Source organism: Suricata suricatta, chromosome X, assembly GCF_006229205.1.
Source record: "Suricata suricatta isolate VVHF042 chromosome X, meerkat_22Aug2017_6uvM2_HiC, whole genome shotgun sequence".
NCBI lineage: Eukaryota > Metazoa > Chordata > Mammalia > Carnivora > Herpestidae > Suricata > Suricata suricatta.
In genome coordinates, this window is record NC_043717.1 from 86,579,442 (window position 1) to 86,591,637 (window position 12,196).

General features: G+C 43.6%; 1 protein-coding gene across 1 annotated transcript; it reads left to right on the forward strand.

Moving 5' to 3' along the window:
* Nucleotides 1–242: 242 nt before the first annotated feature.
* Nucleotides 243–1,373, forward strand: TEX13D (TEX13 family member D). Its single transcript, XM_029929697.1, is given in 3 exon segments — nucleotides 243–597; nucleotides 600–892; nucleotides 990–1,373. Coding segments are annotated over 3 exon segments (1,032 nt in total).
* The last annotated feature ends 10,823 nt before the right edge of the window (nucleotides 1,374–12,196 follow it).

Sequence of the window (12,196 nt, forward strand, 5' to 3'; positions counted from 1 at the left end):
TCTAATACCCTCGCCTGGTAGGACTGGTGTGGTGAGGGAATCTGCTTTACTCTTTGTGTGGCAAGTGGGGTTGTGAGAGAGGAAAGAGGCTGAGAAAGGAGGCCAGGACTGGTAAAGGACCGAAGTAGGACTGACTGGGGAGGTGAGGAGTGGACCTTTACTGGTGGCAGCAGCAGCAGCCTTGCCTGTGAGATGGTTGGTTAACTGGCCTTGCAGCCGTCCATTAACTAGGCCGCAGCAGCATGGCGGTGGACTTTGGGGACCACGCCAGCGGGTTCCGCCACACCGAGGTGATCAGGTTCATCAACGATGAAGTCCTCGTGAATGGCGGAGGTGCAGGTTTCTACATGGCCCCCAGCTCGCGGCCCTGGAACGAGGTAGAGGACCAGCTTCGGACCGTCCTGGCTGACCCTCAGGTGCCCGGCGCTGTCAGTAGAGCCTGTGCGTGGAGCGCGCTCGCCTTGAGTGTGCCCGTGGGCGCCAGGCAACGGGAGCACCAGGCGCGCCAGGTCCAGTGGCTACAGGACCTAGTAAATGAGCCCGACATGGCTGCCTGGGCCCTGGCCTCTGAGCTACAGCGGCTGTGCGGGGAGCGCGAGTCACACAACTGCGCTCCACAGGGGCTCCCCTGCAGCAGGTTCTGATCCAGTGTGATGTGCTTCGTGGGCGGCTGCTCCTGGTGGAGAGGTCATCCCAGGTCATCCCGTGGGTTTATGAAATTGCCTGGGCCTCGACCCGAGCAACCTGGGGCTATAGCATGGTCCTTGAATGCAGAGCAGCAGAGAGATGTGGTTGCCATGGGGTTGCATGCCCCAGCAGCTGTTCTTTACATGCCAGGACCCCCAAGTCCCTGGGGTCAGGCCATACAGCCCCCTCTGCCAGGGCCTGTGCAGTACTCGCCTCTATTCTATGCACCATTGCCCCTATGCCACCAGCAGTAGTCATGGATCAGAAGCTGCAGTAGTTCCATATCACATGCCTTCTCCCAGGATCGACCACCCTGGTCCAAGTGCTACAGTAGGCTACCAAGAGCTGGTGGCCCCACTGTGGGACCAGAGGAGCTACAACAAGGAAGAGGGTCCTGCAGTCCTCCAGAGTACAGCCCCCTCCCCTTCCCAGGGACATCAGAAGCTTTAGCCAAGAAGGTCCAGAGTGGCCTCAGGGGATGGTTCCTGTTCGGGAGAGCTAGAGCCAGAGCCAGCAAGAAGGGTCAGAGAGAGCCCAGGGGACTGTTTCTTTTGGGGATAGCGGGAGCCAGATCCAGGAAGAAGGTCCAGAGTGGCCCCAGGGGACTGTTCCTGTTGGGAGAGCTGGAACCAGAGCCAGGAAGAAGGTCCAGCATGGGCCCAGGGGTTGGTTCCTGTTGGGTATAGCTGGAGCCTCAGCCAGGAAGAAGGTTCAGAGAGATCCCAGGAGATGGTTGCCCTTGGTGCCAGCAGGATAAATAGCCAAGAAGAAGATCCAAAGAGGTCCCAGGAGATGGTATCCCTGGGGGCCAGTGGGAACCATAGACAGAAAGAATGTCCAAGAGACCCCAAGGGATGGCCCCCCCCACTTGTTGCCAGCAGAAGCAATAACCAGGAAGGAGATCCAGACAGGCCTCAGGAGCTGTTATCCTTGGGGACAAGTGGGAACTATAGCCAGGAGGAAGGTCCAAGAAGGCCCCAGGGGACTGGTCCCCTAGGGGGCAGAAGAAGCAATAGCCAGGAAGAAAGTCCAGAGAGGTACCCCTTGGGTTTTAGGAAGAGACACAGCCTGGAAGAAGGTCTACAGAGGCCCCAGGGGAACCCCCTGGGGGCAGCTGGAGCTGTGGTGTGAGGGAAAGCCCAGTGAAACAGCAGCCTCAGGGGCAGAAGGCCAAGCAACCCAAAGGGAAAAAAAGCTTTGGATTTCCTGCACCAGGAGAAGTCTGCCTCAGGCTCCAGTCCAGTGAATTGGGAGTGTCCATGGTGTAAAGCCATGAATTTTTCATGGTGCAAGACCTGCTATAAATGCAAGAAAGTCTGTATGGAAGTTAAGAGTAGAGGCCTGCGCCCAGGACAAACTCACTGATTTGAGGAAGGTAAGTAAGAGTGAAAACACTCCAAAGAAAAACCAATTTCATAAGACCCTCTTCTGTTCAAAAACTTATTTACCTCACAGAAAACTTGAAAACCAAAATTATCATAGAATTAAAACAATCCATTATTCCATTAACCAAACTAACAACTTTTTATCATTGTAGCTCCTACACACACACATAAATACATATGTATTTATATATTTTTTAAATTTTACTTGAACAACATTGCTTTTGAGTATCATACTTACTCTTTAAAAAGGAATTTCTCTTGATTGCACTTTAAGTTCACAGGTGGTGGATTCTGAATGGCTGATGCTGATTGGTGGACACCTTGGGGAAGCTGAAGTCATGAAGCCTTCCCCTGCCCCAACCCCCAACTCTTTTCTGTTTTCTTATTAACATCCTTTTCTCTGAAAATGCTGTGTCTTTGGCTGGGAACAGCCATGTGATTTTCGAGTTATAACTATATTGAATTTTTGGAGCACCTGCCTTTCTTTGAAAATGCTATTATTTCCTTCCTGGAAAATGCTATTATCCCTGCAGTAAAACTACTGCAGTGTTCATGTTTGCTTCTTGTTTTTAAGTTTTATAGGTAAGGGCCTGTTTTTTTTTGTTTCTGAGCCCCACAGATCTTATTTGTTGCCAAAGAAGCTGAACCTGTCCCATTAGAAGATCTCCCAAGAGGTTCAAGAAGTCACTCTTGATTCCTGCTGACCCACACCTCATTGAGACCCGCCCCATTGGCTGGAGCTGAGAAGAATGAGAGGAAGTCAGGGAAGAAGAGATGCTTTGGCCCTCATTAAGGAGGAAAGGAGGGCAAAATAACTTTGTTAGACTTTAATTTCTCTGTTGGGACAAGGAATTAATTTGGAAGAGTTGGGGGGGTGTTGCAGTGTTAAATTCTATAGATGATAGAGAATTGGATGGATTACATTTAATTCATTACACAAATCATTATTGTGTGATATGTGTTAAGAACTAGACTTACATGTTACTATCTGGAACACACATTATAACTTGATTTGATGAGTTTGGTTAGATCCTAATTTGGGACACAAATTATTTCAGGACTTTTTTGCCTTACATATAGTGTGGCTTTAGGGGAAACCCAATTGAACAGCCAGATATTTTTGCAGTTCTGGGAGTAACAGCAGAGGCTTTCATGAAAGGACTTCAGTCACCAAATTGCTCATCTCATTGTTCCCAGGTGAGACAAATGAGCAGTGGCAAAGATCAGGAAAGTGGTTTCATGTGATGGTCATGGAGGTGGGCACTTGTGCGGAAGAGCACTAGGTGTTATATGGAAACCAACTTGACAATAAACTATATAAAAGAAAAAAAAGAAAGTACAGGTAGGACATTTCTCATACTCTGCTGATTTCCTCCTTCAAGAGGGACAACTATCCTTCTGGTTGCCTGAAAGACCCACCCTGGTTGGCTGGGTGACTTAGAGAAAGAGAGTGCTTGGGGGAGTGTTGGCTACACACTCAAGCCCTCAGCTTTGGGCCACCACCATCCTAAGCCCCTTTCCAGTCAAGTGTGGATAAAGAACAAAATGGATTCTAAGAGTAGGCATCATGCTATGGATGGTGCTTCTCTTGGAAAGACTAACTGGATTAAAAAAGAACTGAACTGGCACAAGCATTTTTGAGAATGCCCCTCCCCCCATGGGCCCCTTCTCTTCCACTGGGTGTTTGTGTTCTTCACGGGCTCTCTGCTCCCCTCCTCCCCCCTCCACCTCAGGGGAAAGGAGAGCCTGTGAAGAGGAGGAGGGGAAAGTTAGATGGTCTCCAGTCTGAACATAAGGTGTTCTTGAGTTCCTCCAGGAAACCCCAGCTCACTAAGCTCAAACTCTTGTCAGAGGTTTTTGACTGTAACAATAAAGAGTGTGCACTGGCCTGCCGTGTCTCCTGTGTGGTGTGTGTCCTGGGGCAGGTTTGCTCCAGGCGGCAGTGTAAACCTGCATTCCCACCATCCCACTGAAGTATAGGAAAGTTCGGTCCCATAGACTGTTAGAGGGCCTCTCCTCTTCCGGCCAGTTGCCCGAGAATGGGAGGAAGAGGCACGTCTGCAGAGCCTTCAATCCATTGTGATTGTCCCTGCTCCCCTCACTGTCTGAATCCACCCAGTCTCCAGAAGGTAGGCCTCTCTGGGGTTCCTGGGCCCACTGGGCACTAGAGGTGAGGTGGGGAGGGGGCTTCTGTCTAGGCCGAGGTCCCAAATGCCTGTGTCCAGGCTCCCCGTGTGCACCAAGAAGTCATTTCCCTGAGGCTCTGCCTCCCAGACATCCAGCAAGCAGAAATTTCCCTTCTGCATTTCTGCCTCACAAGGCGCTGTCCCCTCCCTCCAATGCATAGTCCCATCCAGGTGCTCAGGATTCTGGAAAGCAGCCAGGTTCGGACAGAAATGTCCCCAGAGGCAAACGGAGTGGAGCTTGGCTGCCTGGTTGGTATAGGGACAGGGAAGGGGCCGAAAGCTGATCCTATGCCACCAGCTTTTTCTCTCCCCTCAGTCCTGATAACTGGCAGGCCTTGCTTCCTAAAAGGGAGCACTAGGGAGGAAGAGAACCATCAAGTACATCAGCCCAAAGCTAGAGTTTCTGGGTTACGGGCTGGTTTTGTGATACTTTTGTGTGTGCTGATAGCTCCCTGGAGTTTTGGGAGGATGGGACACAGGTGGGACTTGGGAATTTTCTAGAATAATCCATTTTGATGTAATGGGTCATTCTAGATGTCACTACAGTTACATCATTTATGGTTTCTAATGGACTCTGTTGGCATGCCTTTAGGTCTGAAAGCAAACTCACCCTGTGTACAGCTTTTATAGAGTTTAATATTATCACAGTCTTTTAGGGTTGACTTTTTGCAAAAAAGCCTGAATCATTTAGGTTGTCAAAGCACTACTTTTTTCTGGGCTGGGTACACACACAAAAAAGGTAGAAGGTTTCTGAGGCAAAAACTTGGGCTTTGGAGTTAGAGTCCCGCGTTACATACTAGCTCTGCTATTCACTAGCTGTGTGAACTTAAACAAGTTACTGAACTTCTCTGAGCCCTCAACAAGTGGTTATTCCTTTCCCTACCTTAAGGGTTCTGCTTTGGATGCTGTGGTAATGAGTACAAGAGATTAATAATGATGCCAAGAGTTACCACTGAGTACTTCCTATATGCCAGACACTCTAAGCATATTACCCCTTTTAGTGACTGTAATGTACATATAGGTACTCATACTAACAGTTCTTGAAGCATGCCTGGGTGGCTCAGTTGGTTAAGCATCTGACTTTGGCTCAGGTCATAATCTCACGGTGCGTGGGTTGGAGTCCCGTGTCGGGCTCTGTGCTGACAGCGTGGAGCCTGGACCCTGCTTTGTATTCTGTGTCTCCTTCTGCTTCTGCCCCTCCTCCGGTCACACTCTGTCTCTTTCTAAAATAAATAAACATTAAAAATTTTAAGAAAATAATTCTTCAAAGTGAGTAGTATTACTCCCATATTACAGATATGGTAACTCAATACCCAAATTTGCGATTTCCTAAAGCCTGGCTTCAAAATGAAATTTTACTTGTTCTAATGTAAAGTCTGTACCTTACCCTTTAACTCTTACTGAGTAGTATATTTGCACGTTGGCATGGATCATCAATGCCTAAATCTGATGAAATTATTATAATGGAGAGACGTGGAAGCCTAGTGGCGGTCTGGGCATTATGATCATGCTGTTCTTTTAGAATTTCTCAAGCTTTGTGACATGTGACCTCCTAGGCTGCCAATGAGTAGAACCACTTATCTCATGACTGCAAAATCAAGAGGGGGTGGTGGTGGTAATTTAGGTAGTGGAAGCGATTTGTATTTGATTCAGCACAGTGGCCTCATGAAAAGTTTATACACAGCTGAGTTCAATACTGTTAAGATAGAGCCCATCTTGACTGCCTATCTGAAGTCTGTCTGAATTACTCAGTTTTTGTTTTAAGTGGTAAGGTGCTAGGTGTAACAATCCAATATATATGCATGTATACTTTCCAGCGGGGAAGTAGGGGAAAAGAGACTTCAAAAGCTTCAGATTTGTATTACAAAATGGAGAATAGGATTGATGTTTTCTAAATCATGGTACTAAATCTATGAGAGAGTGGCAAAGAAATACATAATTTCCTTAAAGCATGCTTTGTAAAGTATCAACGTTGAATGGTAGCGGGTTCTCAGTCTGTGGTGCAGGCACTGGGCATAGCACTCCTGAGTGTCTTTGTCATTTCTAGCACATGATAGAGTGCATGTGTCTGCTGGAACTAAGCCTCACATAAACTTAAGGATACCCAAACAGTCCTGGCCTAGGACCGTATGAGGTTGCTATTGAACAGATTTTTCTCATTGACTCTGCTTGTTCTTTGACACTTAAGACCAGTGCTCAAGACCACAATGAAATAGGCATAGCAAGTGCTGCTGTACCGAGTATCTATACCCCTAGGGACCTAGTACAATACGTTGAGTGCAATTTCCTATTTGGTTCACACAAGATGTTCTCTACTCAATGAACCAAAGAAGACCTCCAGTAAGGTCAGATCCTGGCCCATCTAGCCCAAGTTCTCTGGGGCATAAAGTGACTTTGAAAAAGCATCATACCCTCCCTACTGTTAACTTTAGAGGCAAGAAATGCCAGTAGGAATCCCAAGCTGCTTTTACTTACTTTATACATTAAGTAAGCAGTGTACATGGAGAAAACACTTCCTATGTGCTGGGCACTGTGTTAGGCAATGTGGAAGTCCTTATTATTGCCCTCTACAATCTCTTGTTCTATTAGAAGAAATAAGACAAATCTACACCAAATAGTAGTTATCAGCCTTTTTCATCAATTGTTAGATCATATTTTCTGACCTGTAGATGTCAGTTTTCAAAAGGTTCTGTGTATCAAACAGCACTATTTAACAAATGATTATTTTCTCATTTAAAATTATGAAAGCATGTATCTCTCTAAGGTTCCCTTGCACAAATGATATAATTCCAACTAAAAGCAGTCATTTGTCATTTAAGTTTAGGATTTTTGTAAGGATTCAGTGAATATTACTATTACTATTATTATTACATGCAGCCTACTCACAGGTGAATGGACCATTTTACTAGGCTCTCTCTAATCCTCATAATACCTCAGAATCCATCATTATTATCTTCTTAAACTTCTGTGAACTTTGGGAGCACACATTAGGAACAGTCTATGTAGAAAGGTAGTAGTTTTAATGCATGTCAAATACTGGTGTTAAAGGATTTAAAAAAAATACCAGTTGAGTATGTATGATTTTGGGTTATATATGGACCGTCCAGGGTAGCAAAATGGTTTCAAACTGTGCCCCTAGTCAACAGAAACAGTTGCTAAGAAAGTTAACTTTGTTTTACTTGGAAATAATATGTAGTACTACAGCTTTACTTGTGATATTCTCCAGCTCTTCATCTTTTCGTTTATATCTCCTATTTTAGGTTTGATTCTTCGTTCTATACTACCTTACAAAAATTATTGCACACAAGACTGAAACCTATGATTACTTTTGTGGTGGGTAGCATGCATTTAACCTTACCCCAGTATTTATGACAACAAAGAGTTCTCTAAGGGTTTTGCCTGTATGTAGAAGTTTTAGGATATTTAATCTCATTTATTTTTTGCTTGATATATATTTACTTTGATAATTTCAGGGACCATATTGGTTCCAGGAAAGAAAAGGACTGAGAAAGTATTGAAAATTTCATACCTTGGGGTGCCTAGCTTACTCAGTCTGCAGAATATGTGACTTTTGATCTCAGGGTTGTGAGTTCAGTCCCATACTGGATGTAGAGATTACCTAAAAATAAAATCTTTAAAAAAAAGAAAATTTCATACCTTTACCACTACAATTCCTGATATTGTCCATACAGTTCTGAAACTTCAGAACATTATGACATGCTTTGTGAAAGAGTCCCAGTATTGAACTTCCCACTGATTGATTTTTCCAGCACTTTTTCATGAAATATTTATTACTGTGAAGGAAAAGAAAAATGATGCCAATGTCACATCTGTAACTACAGAATAATTCAGGAATCCTGGATTATAATATTTCCTTTGCCAAAGTTTGGTGTTTGTGGTAGCTAGATCAAAATGATCATCCATGTTTCAATGCATCAGAGGTTTCTTTAAAAATGTTAAAAAAATGTATAGGCAAAACAACAGTCTCTTGGACTTTGATCTTTAGGTTTAAGCTCCTGTGGTAGAACTTTATTTTTGAGCTTCCAATAAAGCGAGCAGATTTTTAGAAGAAAAACTGGTTCCTCCTTTACAATGAAGTGATATTTTCTCCCGTTACTATCATACCCAGACTGCCCCAGCTAAGGATGAAGATTCAGTCATGATCCAAAGGCAACTGGGTTGATGAAACCAGAAGGCCTACATGACAGTTTTTTTTTTCTTTTGGTCTGTCAGATGCCAAGGTGTGTGATGTGAAGAGTTGTTTCTATAAAGGAAAATGAGGCAGACCACAGGATAGATGTTGGTAAGCAATGAATGTGAAAGAAGGCAGTGTCAGAAGTGATATATTTCTTTAAGAAAACAAGAAGCCACACTCTCTGCAGAGGGTTCTCTCCATGCAGGGAAGGAGGAGAGCAAAACAAAGATGCTAACTAGGTCAGGTACTGTGTCAGGATCTGGATGGACCAAGAGGATATATTATTTTAGGTTCTAATCACGTCACATATGTTATTTCATTTCATCGTCATGGGGAAAGATAAGTAACAACTTCCAGAGAGTGGCCTTCGTTTGGTTGAGTAACAGGAGAAAAAGGAAAATTGGGCAACAAGACCTTACACGTGCATCCAGGCCCGCCTGGCCAGTCATGTTCTCTTACATTACTTTTATTTTTTTAAGTTCTTTTTTTTTTAAATGTTTTAAATGTTTATTATTTATTTTTGAGAGCAAGAGAGACAGAGCATGAGAAGCAGGAGAGGGGGAGAGAGAGAGGGAGATACAATTCAAAGCAGGCTCTGAGCTGTCAGCACAGAGCCTGATGTGGGGCTCAAATCCACGAACTGTGAGATCACCACCTGAGCTGAAGTCAGACACTTAATTGACTGAGCCACCCAGGAGCTCATAAGTTCTTATTTTAATTCCAGGATAGTTAACACACAGGTGTACACTATAGTGACTCAGTGTTCTATTACTTTATATGAATAAGCCAATGATCCAGACAGGCCTGGACAAATACACCTTGACTCTGTAAGAGCCTTCTAAAACATCCTAATCAATGAGGCCCAGGCTAAAATAGTGTCCATTGCACACAGATGGACAGAGACATACTACAAGTCAGGGCATGAGAACAGTTGACACTTGAGAGCTATAAGAATATTCAAGGAGTCAGGGCACCCAGGTGGCTCAGTTGGTTAAGCATCTGACTCTTGATTTCAGCTCAGGTCATGATCTCACTGTTTGTGAGATCAAACCCCACATTGGGCTTTGGGATTCTCTCTCTCCTCTCTCTCTGCTCCTCCCTCCCTCTCTTTCTCAAAATAAATAAATAAATAAACATGAAAAAAGGAATATTCTAGAAGTCAAAATTACAGTTGCTAAATAGGACACTGAAGCCCAACTAATTCAGCACAATAACCTCAGAATTAAGGTTGGGAGGCAGAAGAGGATATGGGTGAAAGACAAAGGCTCAGAAGTCAGCAGCCTGTATTCAATTCCCAGGCCCGACACTGATTAGTTCATTGTACCACGTTGAACAGGCTACTTAGGCTGTGTGAGTTTTGGCTTCTCTACTGGTAAAATGGAGGTAATAATAATAATAACTTGCCTCGTAGGGTTATTGATAGAAATAAATGAGATAATGCATGCCAAGTGCTTAACAGAAATGCCTAGAATGTAGTATGTGGTTAGCAAATCTTAGCTATTAATCCAAGAATGAGACCTCAGAAGCAGGTAAGAATTTCAGGTTGAATTAGGAAGCACCCTCTAAGTCACGAAGGAGGGAAAAGTAGGACACGTACAAGGAAGCATACAGAGCAAACAGAAAGATCAAGAACTTGCTGTCTCAAGTAGGCCGTGCAGGTTTGGAATTTAAGTGGAGTTCGATGCCCCACTACTGTTACCCTAGAGCCCTCTCCTTTCCTCCTGTTACAGCTCTTCTCTCTAACCTAAATACCTACCATGGTGTCTGTCACACAGTAAATGGCCATGATGTCGGTTGAAAGAATAAACATACTTAAAATAGGCTTAAATGCACACACCCCTATCTCTGGCTTCTCACACAGCAAAAGGGCATTTGAAAAATTAGCCTCATAGATAAACCCAGATATTATCAAAAGGAGGTGTTCTTCGGAAGATTTTTTTTTTCATTTTCTCATTTTTGTAAAGGAAGTGAATTTTAGTAAGTGCCAAGAGAATGTGTAAACTCACCACAGGTGCCAAATCATAACACTGTCACAGGAGAATTCACACCTATAGATGAGCTAGTTGAAGAACAAAGTTAGTTTTGAAAGGTTAGAGAAGAAGATTTTGAAATGTCAGATCCACTCTATAAAACTGACCATCCTTGGCATCATCCTTTTAATCTGCCTGGGTTTGAGAAAAGCCCAGGGTATTTGAAATGAAGACAATTAGCACCTCAGACAGGGCATCCACATGCAAAATTCTGTCACTTCTCAGAGACCTCAGGAGGTGACAAGTTTAGATAAGAAGACACTTTCAACCTTGGCTGACAGTTTGTCAGCGCTCTTGTATTTGACTTAAATGGCATCTATATTTTAAAAGGTGGTAGTTTGCTTTAAACTGTGAAGCTCTCTTCCTCTACCTCATGATTTTTATTTCTTAGGTCGTTGAAAAAACAAGAACAAAAATATTTCCCCTGTTGGATGAGATCTGAGGAAATAGCTCTTGCTTCTTGCACACAAATGAGCTCAGGCCATTTCCCTACCATTTCTCTCTCAAAAGTACTCTTGGCTTTGGTTTAAAACACAGAATGTGAAAGCTGGAAGTGGCCTTAGGGGTCATGTGGCTCAAGTCCATTTGACAGATGGAGAAAGTGAGGCTCAGAAAGAGAAAAGTGATTTAGTGGTAAAACGTGGAGTATAATTTGTCTCTCATAATTGCTGATTTAATCCTCCTTCCAACTTATTTTGCTATTCCACAGGTGGGTCAGAGGCATGTACAATCGTGTGTGTGTGTGTGTGTGTGTGTGTGTGTGTGTGTGTGTGTGTATTTTTCTCTTATTTTCTTGAAAGCACTGATTTCATTCATTCACTCACTCAAAAAATATATTTAAGTATCTAAAATATTCTCCATGGTGAGAGGGGGGTGCCTGGCTGGCTCAGCTGGTAGAACAAGAACATGCAATTCTTCATCTCAGGGTTGTGAGATCGAGCCTCATATACGGCATAGAGTTTGACTAAAAAATAAAACAATAAAACTGGATTAAAAAAGTGGTGGTGAATAAGGTACAGAGAATCCTGCTATCACAGACCCTGTGTTCTAGCTCAGGAGATAGGCAATAAGAAAATAATCATATAATTCAGTTTCTAAGTGGATTATGCTTATATTTGGGGCCCATTCTTCCTAACTCTTTCTCTGTTGATGCATCTACTATCTTCATTGTTCCCCTCTCTTATTCCCCCACTTCCTCTCTTGTGGGTATGGGGAGAGAGAGAAAGAAGAGAGCCATTTCAGACCCTCCTTCTCCACACTTTCAAGCTTTCAGTGTGAAGTTTGGAATTTGCTAAAATCAAGTTCAGTAATGGTGTAGCACTAGAGTGAAGATGTCAGTATTTTTCATCAACACTGCAATAGTGGCCTGGCCCAGCTGTCAGCTTGCTGGTGAGATGACAATGAGGTACTGGATGTGAGAGTTGTACTATTACCTTATAATTTATCTGTTCTTGTTTTTTTTTATAATTTTAGTTGTGCTAAACCCCATTGTACCTGGCTGCTTTGACAGGTGTGCTATTTTAGCAACACAGAACAAAACAGAGAACAAAAAGAAGAATGCATGGTGCACTTTTGCTGTCAAATCCAGGTTGCTCTGTTCCTAAGTTTGTGGATGATTTGTTCAGGGTTGTTCAGAGACAAAACAAAACAAAACTTGGGTTTCATTTTTACCTGTGTGACACAATGTTATCACAATTCACCTCACAAGTGGGC